At 45.1% G+C, this 18285-nt stretch overlaps 1 protein-coding gene across 2 annotated transcripts in view; it reads right to left on the bottom strand.

The window, feature by feature from the left end:
- Positions 1-18285, bottom strand: part of CLCN4 (chloride voltage-gated channel 4) — an 81327-nt gene that overhangs the window by 10525 nt on the left and 52517 nt on the right. For both annotated transcript variants that reach the window (XM_055266993.2, XM_055266991.2), the window contains 3 exons: positions 14786-14972; positions 13365-13763; positions 6254-6470 (listed from right to left, as the gene is read on the bottom strand). In XM_055266993.2, coding sequence (XP_055122968.1) covers positions 6254-6470; positions 13365-13763; positions 14786-14972 — 803 coding nt within the window. The remainder of the gene's footprint in view (positions 1-6253; positions 6471-13364; positions 13764-14785; positions 14973-18285) is intronic.

The raw sequence follows: 18285 nt of genomic DNA, 5'->3' as shown, positions 1-18285 counted from the left end.
GCATCAATGTTCATTAGGGATATTGGCCTGAAGTTTTCTTTTTTTGTTGTATCTCTGCCAGGTTTTGGTATCAGGATGATGCTGGCCTCATAAAATGAGTTAGGGAGGAGTCCCTCCTTTTCAATTGTTTGGAATAGTTTCTGAAGAAATGGTACCAGTTCCTCTTTGTACCTCTGGTACAAAGAATTCAGCTGTAAATCTGTCTGGTCCTGGGATTTTTTGGTTGGTAGGCTATTTATTACTGCCTCAATTTCAGAACTTGGTCTATTCAGGGGTTCAACTTTTTCCTGGTTCAGTCTTGGGAGGGTGTATGCATCCAGGAATTTATCTATTTCTTCTAGATTTTCTAGTTTATTTACATAGAGGTGATACAGTATTCTCTGATGGTTGTTTGTATTCCTGTGGGGTCAGTGATGATATCCCCTGTATCATTTTTTGTTGTGTCTATTCGATTCTTCTCTCTTTTCTTCTTTATTACTCTAGCTAGCAGTCTATTTTATTAATGTTTTCAAAAAGGCAACTCCTGGATTTGTTGGGTTTGTTGATTTTTCGAAGGGTTTTTTGTATCTCTATCTCCTTCAGTTCTGCTCTGATCTTGCTTATTTCTTGCCTTCTGCTAGCTTTGGGGTTTGTCTGCTCTTGGTTCTCTAGTTCTTTTAGTTGTGATGTTAGGGTGTCGACTTGAGATCTTTCTAGCTTTTTGATGTGGGCATTTAGTACTATAAATTTCCCTCTTAACACTGCTGTAGCTGTGTCCAAGAGATTCTAGTATGGTGTCTCTTTGTTCTCATTGGTTTCAAAGAATTTCTTGATTTCTGCCTTAATTTTATTATTTACCCAGGAGTCATTCAGGATCAGGTTGTTCAATTTCCATGTAGTTGTGTGGTTTTGAGTGAGTTTCTTAATCTTGAGTTCTAATTTGATTGCACTGTGGTCTGAGAGACCGCTTGTTATGATTTCAGTTGTTTTGCATTTGCTGAGGAGTGTTTCACTTCCAATTATGTGATTGATTTTAGAGTAAGTGTCATGTGGCACCAAGAAGAATGTATATTCTGTTGTTTTGAGGTGGAGAGTCCGTATAGCCTAGAAAATCCTAAGCAAAAAGAACAAAGCAGGAGGCATCATGCTACCCAACTTCAAACTATACTACATGGCCACAGTATCCAAAACAGTACAGTACTGGTACATAGACCAGTGGAACAGAATAGAGATCTCAAAAATAAGACCGTATATCTACAACCATCTGATCTTTGACAAAGCTAACAAAACAATCAATGGGAAAAGGACTCCCTATTTAATAAATTATGCTGGGAGAATTGGTTAGCTAAATGCAGAAAATTGAAACTGAACCCCTTCCTTATATCTTACACAAAAATTAACTCAAGATAGATTAAAGACTTGAATGTAAAACCCAAAACGATAAAAAGCCTAGAAAAAAATCTAGGCAATACCATTCAGGACATAGTGATGGGCAAAGATTTCATAATGAAAACCTCAAAAGCAATTGCAACAAAAGCAAAAGTTGACAAATGGGATCGAATTAAACTAAAGAGCTTCTGCACAGCAAAAGAAACTATCATCAGAGTGAACGGACAACCTACAGAATGGGAGAAATTTTGCAATCTATCTATCTGACAGAGGTCTAATATGCAGAATCTACAAGGAACTTAAAAACAAATTTAGAAGAAAAAAAACAACCCCATCAAAAAGTGGGCAAAGGACATGAACAGACACTTCTCAAAAGAAGACATTTATATAGCCAACAAACATATGAGAAAAAGCTCCATATCACTGATCATTAGAGAAATGCAAATCAAACCCACAATGAGACGCCATCTCACATCAGTCAGAATGGCAATTATTAAAGTCAAGAAACAACAGATGCTGGTGTGGAGCAAGAGTGTGGAGAAACAGGAACGCTTTTACACTGTTGGTGGGAATGTAAATTAGTTCAACCATTATGGAGGACAGTGTGGCGATTCCTCAAAGACCTAGAACCAGAAATACCATTTGACCCAGCAATCCCATTACTGAGTATATACCCAAAGGAATAGAAATCATTCTATTATAAAGATACACGCACACGTGTGTTCATTGCAGCACCATTCACAATAGCAAAGACATGGAACCAACCCAAATGCTCATCAGTGATAGACTGGATAAAGAAAATGTGGCACATATATACCATGGAATACGATGCAGCCATAAAAAGGAATGAGATCATGTCCTTTGCAGGGACATGGATGAAGCTAGAAGCCGTTATCCTCAGCAAAATAACACAGGAACAGAAAACCAAACACTGTATGTTCTCACTTATAAGTGGGAGCTGAACAATGAGAACACATGGACACAGGGAGAGGAACAGCATATACTGGGACCTGTCGTGGGTGTGGGGAGGGAGAGCATCAGGATAAATAGCTAATGCATATGGGGCTACCTACCTAGGTGATGGGTTGGTAGGTGCAGGAAACCGCCATGGCACACGTTTACCTATGTAGCAAGACTGCACTTCCTGCACGTGTATCCTGGAACTTTAAATTAAAAAAAAAAAAAAAAAGAACAGCCCCCCCGGAGCGCCTGTCTTGGGTAGCACCACTTAAACTGGATTATGTCCATGTTCTTTAGTAGATAACAAGCTCCTTGGCTTTTTTCTTTTTAAACACTTTTTGTGCCCCCTACAGTTCCCAGCTAAAATAGATGCTCAATATAATGTTGATTAAACCAATGTTGCTTTGAAAAAAATAAGACTTGTTAGTGTTTGCAAAGTGATGATAACTATAACCCACACACACTCACATACACACACACACACACACACACACACACACACACACACGGAACCTTCCCATATCTACAAATCCTGGTTTTTGTTTCCTTATCTTCACCCTGGAGACAGTATCAAAAGATCAAGCATTTGCAGTTCTGAAAACCTCCTTTTAAAGCTCTGTGACTGTAATGTCTAAAAGTTAAGTTGATTATAACAGCACTAGGGAAATATGAATTCAGGAGCTGCCTTGAGTTCGTGCATAAATTGTGCCCTGGCCTGCGATGGTAATTATCACAAAAGAAGAAAGCTGAACATCAACCCAGAAGGAGGTAACATCAAATCCAGCAGGCTTCGTTAGTGGCATGAAATGTCCCGTTTGATTTAAATCAAGTGTTTGAACTTCCAGCCCCTTTGGGTAGCAGTTCAAGCGAATTCAGCGAATTATAAATGGCCAGATCTATGACCAAGGACATAATTCAGATTCGAGCAGCTGGGCTCTTCTGTGAAAGCTACCCTGTCCAGGCCCCTGTGGACTACCTAGTAGGGCTTGGGGAAAATCTGACACCATCTCCCTTACTCACTTTTCCTTTCTAGAACTTTCATAGGGAAAATCTCACCCAAATTCATTCTTAGCAACTGGAGGCTTCCTAGATTGTGGCATTCTGATTCCTGGTCCAGTTTTATGATGCCCCTCGAACCCCAGGCCTGAGAAATGCTGCAGGTGATCCAGGCCAGCGGTGGAGCTCAGGCTCGTGGCCATCCGGAGCAGGGAAGGTACAGGGTGGGCGAGCACATCAAACATGAGAGCTGGCCACAGACGTGCCTGCCCTGGCAAGAAGCCCAAGGAGATGAAAGGCCCCGCAGACAAGGATCCCTTGCCAGCACTAACGCAGCAGCATCTGTGTTTGTTTAAAAGATGTAGAGCGAGAGAGCGTGCGATTTTGCTTTCTTGAAGCACATTCGGAGCCAATTTCGGCACCCAGATCTTCACAGGAAGACCTCATGGGGCTCTGTGAGGTGTGAGCGGGCATTAAGGGCAGAGTTTCCTGCCTGAGCTGAAATTCCAATGATAATTGACAGTGGATTATTGTTTTAAAGGAAAGGAGAAACTGCTACACACTTGAGACAGCATGGGCAATCACAGTGGTATTTACACCAAGAGTACTGGAAACTCAAGTGCATAAATCGACTTCAGTGGTTCTCAAGGTGCGGTCCCCAGACCGGCAGGAGCAGCATCACCTGGGAGCTTGTTAGGAAAGCACATTCTTCGGCCTCACCCTAGACTTCCAGGGATCAGTACCTCTGTGGCAGGGCCCAGAAATCTGGATTTAACCTGGAGGTTTAATCCTCCAGGGCATTTTGATCCACACTCAAGTTTGAAAAACCACTTGAGCTCCTTTAAAATTCATCAGCAGAAATGATCCCTAGCCTTGTCAAACACAAGGACTCATTTATTTTTCCCTATTGATCGCACCTCCCACATGCAAGACACTGCTCTGTCTGTAGTCAGAGCTAAGGAGGATGCTCACTCTGCTGGCCAGGAGTTCTCTGGGTAAATTTGCAAATGGCAGAGCCTGTCCCCCTGTGTGCTTGCTACCAGGACAGCAGGAAGAAAGTGGAATGAATAGGATTGCTCATTTAGCTATACAGGGACATCCTGTCCAAGGTCACTCAACCGCACGACTAGTGACATTTTGGGCCAGATGTTTTGTTGTGGAGCTGTCCTGTTCACTGTAGGATGTTTAGCAGCATCCCTGACCTCTACTCACTAGATGCCAATAGCATCCCTCCCTCCAGTCATGACACCCCAAATTGTCTCCAGACATTGCCCAATGTCTCTGGGAGGTAAAATCATCCCAGTTGAGAACTGCTGTGTTAACCTAGAGTGTGCTGGCTCTGGAAATATAAGCTATATTAGATAGTTGAGCCTCTGGAGTCTATAAAGGCCTAAACTTTATTATGTACCAATGTCTCCAGAACCCATTCCCCGCCTCCTACTCCCAGCCCATAAAGGAATAAAATGGGCAGATAACCCTAGGCTCCAGGCTACCCTGACCAAGCCAACCCCTTCCCTTACACAAGCTTCTGACACCATGGAACTTGGGACACTCAGAGGCCAAGGAATGGCCTTTAAGGAACTGCTCCTCTGGTGCTACTACAGTGGACCCTCGATCGTTGCATTGTTGGTTTCCTGATTTGTGACAACACAAAACAAAAGTGGCAGCAGGGACAATGCCATGGGATCATCAAATCTCTCCATTGTCCAATCATGTTTGTTTCGAAAACAAAGTTGTTTCAAACGAATTGATATATCAGGAACAATCTGAGCATAATATGAATTTTACCTTTGCTTATGTGGGATTTCATCCATGAGAAGCTCTAGGCAAATGCAGAAAACTGTACCCAGCTGAACCCAGTGGGATCGGCATACACAAAATGCACATGCCCGGCCCCCAAACATCCACAAGCGACCTCAGTTCATGCATGCGTGAGGAGCCATGCCCATCCACACCTGCTGTGACCACTTCCCCTTGAGTTCAGGTTCCCCTCCTTCCACCCCTTCCCGGTAATTCATAAGTGGCAGAGCTTGTGAAACCCACCCCACAGCCAACTTCAGGCCTTTTTAAGATGAAGTGACATATCTCTGTTGTATACCTGTATTTCTTGACCATTTAACTAATGTGTAACATGGTACTACCACTATTCTTTTTACAAGACAGGGTCTCGCTCTGCTGCCGAGGCTGGAGTACAGTGGTGCAATCCTAGGCCACTGCAGCCTTGGACACCTGGGCTCAAGTGATCCTCCTGCCTCAGCGTCCCAAGTAGCTGGGACTATGGGCACACCTGACTGATTTTATAAAAGTTTATTTGTAGAGATAGGGTCTTGCCACCCAGGCTGGTCTCGAACTCCTGGGCTCAAGTGATCCTCCACCTCAGCCTCCCGAAGTGCTCAGATTACAGGCACGAGCCACTCACTGCACCTGGCTCGGTACTACCATTCTTATTAGGCTCCCACCTCTTTTATGTCATGTATCACTGATGAAGTTTTCGACTGTTGTGTACCTAACCCCATTTTTCCCACGAGTCCTGTGGTTTGCATGGATCACTTTTTGCATAGTGCTGTGATTTTTGAGGACTGCATACATCACGGTACGGCAGAACCTCCTCCCTAAGCCAAGTGTCACATGGGGTGGTAGAAAAGCAACACCAAGCCCTTCTCCTGTGGCTCCACCCCTTTTTACTCAACCTCCCTCAGCCCAGGCAGCAGTCCAGCCTGGACCGCCCCCTTCCCTGGCTGCCCGGCTGCCCAGCCCTAAGTCCCAAGCTCCCTGTACATTTCCCCCTCAACACATTCACCACAGCTTACTGCCATTCTCTGTCAAGGACTGTTCCACCCCGTGGCCCTCCACATCCTTCAGGGCTGAGACCATGTCTCACTCATCTTTTTCTCCCTAGGTCATCCTGGCCACATGTCCGGCTACTCACCCACTCCGCGTCACCAGGCACTGCCGAAGCCCCAGTTTCCGGAAGATATCCACCACCGTTTCCATCGGGGTGTGGTCTGTGACAGTAAACGGGCTGAGGTTCAGGATGCGCCGCAGCTTCAGGGGATGTGGGCTGTTGGCCGGCAGCTCGGGGGGTTCCTCCGTGAAGTACATGATGGAATTGCTCACAATGCCCTCCTGCCTCTGTCTGGCGTTCTCTAGAATGGGGTGAGCAGGAACAATGAGCCACACAAAACCCCTTGCTGAGCAACTCCCCACCCCACACTCACACACACCATCTAGAATCCCACGGTAAAGGGGTTCGGAGGATGAACCACACATTCTTAATAAGGGGCTTTAGCCAAACATCTGTGGAATTGGCCTCTCTCTGCAGCTAATGCTGTGTGAGGGTCCCCTGCTGTGACCGGATCATTTGCTGCCAAAGTCTGGCAAGATGGGCCTGACCCAGATGGCCCCTTTGGGGACATTCACTGCTTCCCCCCAGACTCCAGGCACCCCAAACAGCCCAGGGCCCTCCACTCTGGCTTTCCTTATGCTCCTTCACCTCATCATGGGCTGGAGTTTGACATGACAAGAAACTTACTTAGCTGTCCGATGACCTTAATACATTGTTTTTCTTTTTACGAACTAACTTATAACTGGCCCAAATGGCATTACGAATCCTGGGAGGAACAAGAAACCAATACGGCCAGCCCAGGCTCACAGCCCAGAAATGCAGCTCAATCCCAAATGCGACCCTTGGGTCCAAAGAAACAACCCCAGAAAAGCTGCATCACCGCCCCCCCCCCCCCCCCCCACAACCCTTCGGATCTCCTGTCTTAAAAATGGGCCATTTTGTGGATCTCTCAAAGAAAGATAGTAAAACTGTTATGGTAGCAATTAGCCTATTTCTGTCTATAGAAAAAGCCATGTGAAAGAAAGCTGAAGAAAAGTAGGGTAACAGGAACTCATTAGAAATACAGCTTAACGCAGTGCTAGAAACCCAGGCTATTTTAAGTCACACATGAAATAAATCCATCGGTCTCAAGATATTTCTCCAAGGCGATTTTCCTTCTGTTGGAATTTTAATCTTTCTTTTGGTTCATGGGAAAAGGTTAGGGAAAATGTACAGCAAGGCTTGCTTTAAAATGGATCCTGGTTTCCATAATACATTTCTTGCCTTCTCAAAGACTACTATTCACCTATATTGTTCTTTCAAAAATAAAATTCTAACTGCCTCCTCTAAGGCCATTTAGTGCAATAGAGTACTCTAATGGAAAACTGGCAGCATTTGGGGTCAGGCTGAGTCTGAAAAAGGGTCTCTGTTTAAAAGAGGAACAGAGGGCCTGCTGGGCAAATGCCTTCACATTATATGGGTCAGGTTAAATCAAGTTACATCAAATGGGGTATGATTCTGCCACAAATACCAGACGACTTTGATGCACAACATGTTTTCAAACATAGACTGTTCGATATATACTATGTACTTCTCTCCTAAACCAAGATGATTCTGTCCTTACCCACTAAGGCAGGGAGGCAACTGGCAACACATACTTATTTGCTCATTTCCATAGACCAGCCGATTCTCTTAAAGTCCCACTAACAGGATTTCCATCAATTTCAACCATTGAGTGAATGTCACAATTGGATCAAGTTGCAAACCCCGGTCAAGAGTTGATGACATGGATTTGCTGAACCCCTTCTAAAACCAAATACAATTTAATAAATGGTCGATTCACTTGCTACAGTAAAATAATAACATGCTTATATCTCCTTTGAACCTACTGATTGGGTTAGAAGCCCTGATTCTAACAGCCACTAGCTAAATGAACTCTTGCTCACCAGTGCACTCCCAGTGCCTGGACAATGCCTAGCACACAGTAGACACAAAACAGATATTTGCCAAACGCACATATGAATGAATGGATGAGTAGGTCTACTAAATGTCAGTGTATCTGGTTCTGCCTGCCACATAAAACTGAACCTATCTCACATAGAAGGCATCAGGAAGGAAAGCACACAAGGTATTTACTGCCAAGCAAAAATATAGGCATCAGCTAGGGTCAGAGCCAGAGGCCTGAGCTATGCACCTTGCTATTCCCACAGTGGCAACTGCTACTCTCCTCAGAAAGGTTCTGCTAGGCCACTTTGGAACTCTATTACAGACTTACTGGAGGCTTCAAGCTTTGTGGGTAGAGGTGCTAGGAACAGGCAAAAGCCTGTGAATGGAAGAAGAACCAGCAAGAAAGCTCTTTGCAATTCTCTACTAGGGTGAAACATCTACTCTCACTTTGGACCAGAAATCTTCAGACACCAAAATGCCTGCATGTAAGTTCACAGAGGGCAGAGGCAGTATGCTGTCGTCCCTGGACTCTGAGCTTCTAGGATGGTATCAGCACATGGTGGACACTTAAGAAATATTTCCTGTGTGAAAGGATAAACCAACTAACTCCTCACCCAGGGGATGAGCCAGTGCTACAAGAAAAGAGACCCACAGACCCCAGGAACACTTGGGAGTCTGTGTGGAAAAGAAACCAAAACAATACGACCGAAAATGCATCTTTTTAAAAGAACTAAAAGATAAAAAGGAAATGCACTAAATATCAATCATGTCTTCTTCGGTGATAAGAATGTAGGTGGCTTTTTTAATGTTTCCTTTTTCTTCTGATTTCCCCAATATTTGGAGTGTGTATTACTTTCATTTTGAAAAAATGTAATAAACTTCATTTTTAAATGTTTTTAAAATAGTTAAACTGTTTTTAAAACTGTCTTTAATAGGCCGGGCGCGGTGGCTCACACTTGTAATCCCAGCACTTTGGGAGGCTGAGGCGGGCGGATCACGAGGTCAGGAGATCGAGACCACGGTGAAACCCCGTCTCTACTAAAAATACAAAAAATTAGCCGGGCATGGTGGCGGGCGCCTGTAGTCCCAGCTACTCGGAGAGGCTGAGGCTGGAGAATGGCGTGAACCCAGGAGGCGGAGCTTGCAGTGAGCCGAGATCGCGCCACTGCACTCCAGCCTGGGCGACAGAGCGAGACTCCGTCTCAAAAAAAAAAAAAAAACAAAACTGTCTTTAATGTAGGAGGTTTGTCATATATTCTACTAGAATGAGTCTCAGTGGCCACAGCTGTTGAAATAGAATGTACATTTTAGGCCAGGCACAGTGGCTCATGCCTGTAATCCCAGCACTTTGGGAGGCTGAGGTGGGCGGATCATTTAAGATCAGGAGTTCGAGACCAGCCTGACCAACATGGTGAAACTCCGTCTCTACTAAAAATACAAAAATTAGCCATGCATGGTGGCATGCGCCTGTAGTCCCATCTACTCGGGAGGCTGAGGCAGGAGAATTGCTTGAATCTGGGAGGTGGAGGCTGGGGTGAGCCGAGATGGCGCCACTGCACTCCAGCCTGGGAAACAGAGCAAGACTTAGTCAAAAAAAAAACAAAAGAAGGAATGTATATTTTATGAGCACCTGCTAAGGTTACTCAACATTCCATTTCCTAGAAGCAATATGTTCATATGCCAGATGTAGAGCTGGTAAATAATAAAGTGTGGGTAAGAGAAATTTCACAAACTATGTGATAGGCCAAGAAATTTTTCAAAATTGGAAATAATCACATATTCATTAGGCTATTGAGTGGCTTTAGAGCAATGGTTCTCAGCTGGGAGCAATTCTGCCTCCACCTTCAGGGGACATTTGGCAATGTCTAAAGACATTTTTGGTTATCACAATAGGAGACAGCAAGTGCTCCTGGCATCCAGTGGGTGGAGCCCTGGGATGCTGCTCAACACCCAGGAGCGCACGAGACAGCCCCAGCACACAGAATCATCAAGCCCCAAATGTCAGCAGTGCTGAGGAGGAGTACTCCCACTTGAATTGTGTTCTTAGGGAGGTAATAGTCTATCATCCTGTTAATTAAAAATGCTTAGCCAGGCATGGTGGTGCAAGCCTGTAGTCCTAGCTTCTCCGGAGGCTGAAGCAGGAGGACCGCTTGAGCCCAGGAGGTAGAGGCTGCAGTGAGCTATGATCGTGCCACTGCACTCCAGCCTGGGTGAAAGAGCGAGACCCTGTCTCAAAAAAATTTTTTTAAATGCATCCATAAGACAGATATAATTAATGAGATAGGTTAAAATGGAAAATTGAAAGCAACCACAGAAGTAGTACAAAGATGATATGATAAAAAAGTAAAGATTATACAGAAGAAGAAGCAAATTGTTTTACAAGTTATTGTCTGTCTACTAAAGCATGGAGAAGTCCCTCTATGTGTGTATGTATATGTGTATATATATATATATATATATATACATCCCCAACAGAAAGGTGTAGATGACACCACTATTCTCCATGACCTAGTCGAGTAACTAACAGCCCTCCCAGGCAGAAACCTCTTTCTCCCTTGTCTGACAGATCTGACACTTAGCTTCTTGTTCAGTGCTGGATGTAGACCCCTTTTCTGCAACTAAGCATCTTCCACATACTGGAGAATCATTAGGTTGGTGCAAAAGTAATTGCCGTTCTTGCCATTGAAAGTAACGGCAAAAACCGCAATTACTTTTGTACCAGCCTAATAAATCATCCACCAGACCAAAAAAACCTGAGAGTTTCCTTAACTCTTCCCTGAAACTCTAACTTTCCACCCTTTAACCATCTCTGCAACTCCCCGCTGAGTCCTCTTTGAACATCTACTTAACTGCAGAACTCAAGACAAGAAGCACCTGAGCCCTGCTAAGTACAGGCGAGTCCTCATATTTGCAGAGCAATGGGAGGTAAAGGCCCATTTGCCAGGAACTTGAGCAAGAGTCGCATACGGCCTCATGTGCCAGTATATGATGGTGAAGAGAGTCACGCTGCCTAGGTGGTGCTAACGAAGTGCTCTCTAACAAAGATAACGCCATGCTTTGGCATTCCAAAACATAACAAAACATTTTCAGCTTCATGTGAGCAGTTGCTACAATTTTTAAACATGAGATGTAAGAAAAATCCTTATTTACCTCACTTACCTTTCTTTTCTGATCCATACTATCTTGGATCTGTCTATAATGTTTGCTCCCGATTCCTCTAGGAAGTGAAATTGGCATAGGATAATGTCTAGCTAAATGCCGTCATATTTCTATACTCATAAAATGGCACAAGATTCCTCAAATACAGGTCATGCACCTGTATTTCTCCACCAGAGTACAGGGACGCTTCTATTTCCACAGGCCAGAAAAACAGCTTTTCTGATTCCTCAGAGCAAAACAGTCCTTCCCTTTGCACAAACCATGTAAACAGCACCTTCTATATTATTATCGGTCTGATTGAAAGCATATAGGTAGTATTTACACCGTGTGGTGCCTCTTCAGACATTCCAAACATAGCTTCGAGAACAGTACTTGGTTGGTAAGCTTAAATTTCTTCTCTAACCGGTTGATGGCAATTACTGCTTCCCACTTGATTACAGTAATGGGTTTCAGCAAAATTAGTAAGCTGCCTCTTAGCAGGTGTGCCTGGAGCTATACAATAGATAATAGATTCTGTGACATTTATTACCTTAGTTTTTAAATTTCAACCTTTGCTTAAAAGATCCTAGGGAATGAAAAAAATTTTAAAGGCTGCTGATTACAGTATTTTTAAACAAACCCAATCCTACTTAAACAACCTTTAAAAACCTCATTATTTATAAGGCAATAGTTACACAAAGGCACCTACCTGTCCGTTAAGCAACAGGACCTATAATAAGGAGAAGCATCGCTGAACACTAAAGCACAAACTTGCTACGGTGTCTAAAATACAAAATCAATTTTTGCTTTGGGGGAGGTAAAAATGTTTGAGTGTCAAGCTAAAATGGGAAAGGATAGCTTATCTAAACTTATTGTTATAAAGCCTTTGATGAAGATGCCTTAAAGGTATTTTAAAGCTATGTAACATTGGGAAAAGGTTTAAGGGAGGTGCCTTGGAAACAGGAAACAAAGGACAGGGAGAGAAGTAAACAGTTGCCTGGTGGAAATGTATTAACAGTGGACCATTCCAACATCAGACCAGGAAAGTCCCATTGACAAGCTTCAAGAATACTCTGGAAGATATATAGTAAAACTGTTGTGTGCACATGGGAGCCATGCCATGGGCCCTGGTCTATCATGAGATGCTAGCATGTTGTACAGATCGCAGAGCAAGGATGGTGAGCGTACCCGTGGATGTGCTATGCTGGTCCTTGCCCCTGCCACCTTGAGGCCCGGCAGGACTCTACCCCTCCAAGGCTCACAGCTTCTCCTTGCCTGGGGTCCCAGCAACTCACAACCAGACCTCTGGCCCTCAGCCCGCAGCCCTCGGCCCCCTCTGTCTTAGGAATTCTCCTACCTCCTGTTTACCCTTCTGTTGGAGCCATCCCTAGGCTGATGGGGCCCATGGGCTTGCTTCTCTGATCCACCTGTCGTTGGGACACCCTGACCTGGGCATCATCCCATACTCCCCTCCCCCAAATCAACAGCCTGCCCCTCAGTGCAGCTGATTGTCATTCAACCACAAGGGGAAAATAATCTCACCCAATTGGTTCCAGTGATGTCTGCACGTTTACCCACAAGGGCCTCTAACTGTGGAATCCAACATCATATCATAAAGTGAAACAAAAGAGTTGTGTAGTGGCAAGGGGTGTCTGGGGCAGAGAACTCGCGATCTCAGCCAGGTGGTTGGTCCACCTGAAAGTCTCTGAGACAGCTCAGCCCGGGCCACTCCAGGCTGTCGCCTCTCTTCCTTCTCAGCTTTAGCCAACAATTGCTGAAAGGCAGCCACAGAGCAGGGCCAGGGGGCTGCTTGCAAACATGCAGTCACTTTCCAACCAAGAATGTCTACCCAAGACTTGGGTTTAAAGCCTTTTTCCTTACAGTGTAACGTGGGGACCGGCAATATCGGCATTAATGGGGAACTTGTGAAGGATGTAGTATCGGGTCCCACTCAAGACCTGCTCAATCAGAATCTGCTTTTGAGCCAGACCCCTGGGTGACCCAGAGACGTGTGAAAGCTCGAGAGCCCCTGGCTTAATGCACATCACCTCAAACATCTTGGATAATGTTAGGGGTACAAAGGATGCCATTCGGCTCTTGGTAAAATGTGAGCTTCCCTCTCTTTACTCACTTATTGCGAGGATCAGTTCCCTCCTCTGGGCAAATCCAATGAGGCGCTCGGAGTCTCTGGAGACCACCACAGGGAAGCCGTTGTAGTCGGTCTCCTTGATGAGCGTCTCCACGTCCTCGACGGTCATGCTGTCCTGGGTGAGCACCGACAGTGGCGGCTCTCCCCGCCGGGGCCGCATGACGTCGGTGGCCAGTGTGCGGTGAGTAAACTCGTCCTTCACGTCAAGGAAAGGGTACCCATTTAAGTGGATGTGGGCCTCGTAGATGCCTTCTTTCCCAAATGCATCAGCTACCCACTTGCTGGTCACAGCCGCTGCCATCAGGGGCACGATGTACTCCAGACCCCCCGTTAATTCAAACATGATGACCACCAATGACACCGTCATCCTGGTAACTCCACCTGCAACAGAGGGGAGGAGTAAGATTCCAAAGTGCAACCCGGGCAGCTCATGGAAGCATGATTTGGGGAAAATGACAGACAGGCTGTAAATTCCCCTCACACCTGTTCCAAGCAGACTCTCCCACATGCTTCCCACACTGGGCCTCTGGAACCCAGGCCAGGCCCTGTCAAATGTGGCTTTGCATTGGGGAGCCTGAAGTTGCATCTCACTGGGGCCTCTGCTCCAATGAGGGATCCTGGGTTGTCTATTCACCCTGGCCCACACAAGCTTTTTGGTGAGTGGATCCTACATGGGCTCTGCCAGCTTCTGACTAAGCAAGCATGGTGCTCTTCAAGAACCCCATGAACAGAATATCGCAGAAATTCTTAAGGACTATAGACAGGGGACAGACCCACCTTTGTGCCCCTGAATGATTAGGTGGAGAAGAGCCTTCTGCTAAACCAAGTATTTCATTTACAGACAGTCCCTGACTTACGATGGTTCAACTTACAATTTTTCAACTTTCTGTGGTACAAAAGCAACATGCGTTCAGTAGAAACCATGCCTCAAGTACATAGGCAACCATCTGTTTCTCACTTTCAGTACAATATTCAATAAATTACAAGAGATATTCAACTTCATTATAAAATAGGCTTTGTGTTAGATGATTGTGCCTAGCTGTAGGCGAATGTAAGTGTTCTGAACATGTTTAAGGTAGGCTAAGCTAAGCTACAACGTTTGGTAGGTTAGGTGTATTCAACACATTTTCAACTTATAATATTTTCAGTTTATGATGCACTTACCAGGATGTTAACCCCATCATAAGTTGAGGGCATCTGTTTGTGTGTGTGTGTGTGCACAGTGAGCAAGACATAAGCCTTGGTGCATTATGCCATTGTGATTTAGGGGTTTACTTGTTATAGCCACATAACCCAGCCTATCCTGAGTAAAGAAAATGTTCAAGTCCATATCTTCCTTCTTGGCAGTCCTCTAAGCCAGATTAGTTCCCCGGTCCCCCTCCCTGCCCCACCCGTGGTCGTACCGAGGCAGGCCGCAGCTCCCACCATTGCGTAAAGCCCTGGCGTGACACAGTCTGCACCGGGTCTGCACCAGTTCCTGAAGATGATCCAGTCATGGTGATGGTAGGCCAGCTGCTCCACACCAATTCCCACCATCCTGCCTGCGATGGCGCCCACAGCCATGCTGGGGATGAAGAGGCCTGATGGGATCTTGAGGAGACACAGAGAAAAGCAACATGAGGGAAAAAGACCAAGTCCCCGCTTCACAACCCCCAGGAAACACATTCCCCCTTGACAGGCTTGCATTTAGCTTCAGTCTTCAGAGGAGGTGCAACTCTGCAAAATAGGTCAGCTGGGGAAAGGTGGGACCAATGATTTGACCTGCTTAGTCAGTCGTATCTACTGCAATTTAGAGAGAACGCAATTTTATACTTTGATTCCCTCTTCTTCAAAAGCTGGCTGGGCTTGCCTGCTGTGGATTAAAGAATGATAAGCCCCACTGCAAATAACATTCAAAGTGAGCACCTGTCACTTGAGACACCACTTTCTCTCTCTCCTTGCCATGTCATTCAGAATGGCTTTTAAAATTAAGTGTCAAGCCACAGCATGAAAATGGAAAAGAAGGGCCTGTGACTGCTCCCAGGTAAAATAAAGAAGCTGAGTCCATCATTGCAGCCACCCTGGATCTTCCAGAAAGCACTTCAATGGCTCCCTGCCCTCTCTACTAGGTGGTGGCTGAATACCCGTCAGAGAGAGACGAGGGAGGCAATTCCCTCTTCCTAATGAAGTACATTTTCTAATAAGTATTCTGAATATTTTCAAGCCAGGGTAGGGGCAGCAAAGAAATAGAATGTAAACTAAAAGATCTTGGTACCAGCGTGTTCTCTATCCTGCTGGATGAAGATACATTTTAGTTTATCTAATGACCACACATGTGCTATAGAACAAGCCTGACTCCCTGTGTTCACTGAAATGACACATGACCGCTGGCCATGGGCAGCAGCTGCAATGATGCCAGCCCCAGGTGGTTACCCATCTGAGGATGGAAGCAGAACTTTAACCTAATTCAAGTGAAGTTTGGATCCTTGAGTGTGATTTCTAGAGTCAGAACATTGCTTAGGAAATCGTTCCTTTCTGAGCTTCCCCTTATTCTACATCATTTATATCCCTGTAACATCAAAGGAGACTTTTCTGAGCAAGCATCATAAAATGTTACCAGCATCTTCCTGAGACATGAAAACAAATCCCTTTGCTAGGAGATGACAGATCAGAGACAGCCAGCTGTTTAATAAGGTCCACCCATCCTTGTTCTTAAAGCCCAAATTCAGGTTTGTATTTGACCACTACGACGCACTCAAGTAAACAACTTCTTAGAATTTTTTTCTTTTTTTGAGACGGAATCTCGCTCTGTTGCCCAGGCCCGTGTGCAGTGGCATGATCTCGGCTCACTGCAGCCTCTGCCTCCTGCGTTCAAGTGATTCTTATGCCTCAGCCTCCTGAGTAGCTGGGACCACAGGCGTGTGTCACCACGCCCAGATAATTTTTGTATTTTTAGAAGAAATGGGGTTTCACTATATTAGCCAGGCTGGTCTTGAACTCCTGACCTCAAGTGATCCACCCACCTTGGCCTCCCAAAGTGCTTGGATTACAGGCATGAGCCACCATGCCCGACCATTAGATTTTTTTTTTTTTTTTTTAAAAGACAATTCAGGCTGGGTGTGATGGCTCATGCCTGTAATTCTAACACTTTGGGAGGCCAAGGCAGGCGGATCACTTGAGCCCAGGAGTTCCAGACCAGCCTGGCCAACATGGCAAGACCCCATCTCTACAAAAAATACAAGAATTAGCTGGGCATGGTGGCACGTGTCTGTAGTCCCAGTGGGCTGAGGCAGGAGGATCACTTGAGCCCGGAAGGTCGAGGCTGCAGTGACCCATGATTGTGCCACTGCACTCCAGCCTGGACAACAGAGTGAGACCCTGTCTCCAAAAAAAAAAAAAAAATACAGTTCAGGCAGGGCACAATGGCGCATGTGTGTAATCCTAGCACTTTGGGAGGCCAAAGCAGGAGGATCACTGGAGCTCAGGGGTTTGAGACCAGCCTGGGAAACATAGGGAGCTTGGTCTCTATGTTATATTTTTAATAAAAATAAATAAAATTAAAATGCCACACAGAAAGCAATAGTAATGGGACACAAAAGGGGGCTCTGGGAGGTGGATAATGTTCTGCTTCTGGTCCTGGGTGCTGGTTACACAAGTGTGTGTGTGTTTTATGAAACTCTATCAAGCTGTACACTTCTCCATATGAACGATATACTCTAATAAAAGTTTCTTTAAGTAAGCAATGATAGCATTATTCATAATAGCCAAAAGGTGGAAACAACACAAATGTCCATCAAAGGATGAATGGATAAACAAAATGTGGGATCTCCATAGAATGGAATACTATTCAGCCATAAAAATGAAGTAGTGGCACATGCTACAATGTGAATGAACCTTGAAAACATGGCACTAAATGAAAAAAGCCAGTCACCAAAGGCCACATATTATATGATGTCATTTATATGAAGTGTCCAAAATCGGCAAATCTAGAGACAGATTAGTGGTTGCCAGGGGCTGCAGGAGGGAAAAATGGGGAGTGACTGCTAATGGAGATGGGATTTCCATTTGGGGGATGAAAATGTTCTAAAGCTAAATACAGGTGTTAATTGCATAATATTGTGAATGTATGTAATGCCACTGAATTGTATACTTTAAAATGATCATTTATGTTTTGTGGATTTTACCTCATTTCAAAAAAAAAAAAGCTATAATAACAAAATCCCAGGTTCCCTCATAAAAGAAAGCTCTTTAGGAGGGGCTTTTAAAGTATTTTAACATAATGATTTTAACAAATGATTTTAACACAATGAAAGAGGAAACCAGCTGTCTCTTCTCTGGCTTTAGGAACAAGAGTAATGAAGGCATGTGCTGTTGGGTGTGGTGTGGTGGCTCATGCCTATGATCCCAGCACTTTGGGAGGCTGAGGTAGGAGGATCACTGGAGCCTGGGAGTTTGGAACCAGCCAGGGCGACACAGCAAGAGCCTCATCTGTACAAAAAATTTTTAAAAATCACCAACTGTGGTGGTTTACACCTATGATCGCAGCTACTTGGGAGGCTGAGATGGGAGGATCATTTGAGCCCAGGAGGTTGAGGCTGCAGTGAGCTGTGATCATGCCACTGTATTCCAGCCTGGGAACAAGATGAAAGGAAGGGAAGGGAACGGGGAAAGGGGGAAGGGGAAAGGGAAAAGGGAAAAGGGAAGGGAAGGGGAGGGAAGAGAAGGGAAGGAGGGAGGGAGGGAGGAGGAAAAGAAAGCATGTGCTGTCATCCACAGCTCTGTTCTTCAAAGAGGATGTGTGCAAAGAGCCCCTGTCATGCCCAGCCCTACCCAGACGGGGGACACACTCACTCTGTGCTCCTGTCATACCAGCGTGGTGCTCACCACAACGTCAGAACTCTGGGTCTGCATCTCTTTCTCCCAG

This window comes from Symphalangus syndactylus, chromosome X, assembly GCF_028878055.3.
Source record: "Symphalangus syndactylus isolate Jambi chromosome X, NHGRI_mSymSyn1-v2.1_pri, whole genome shotgun sequence".
NCBI classification, from domain to species: Eukaryota; Metazoa; Chordata; class Mammalia; order Primates; family Hylobatidae; genus Symphalangus; species Symphalangus syndactylus.
Note: the sequence above shows the minus strand (reverse complement) of the source record. Positions and strands in the feature narration are given on the sequence as shown.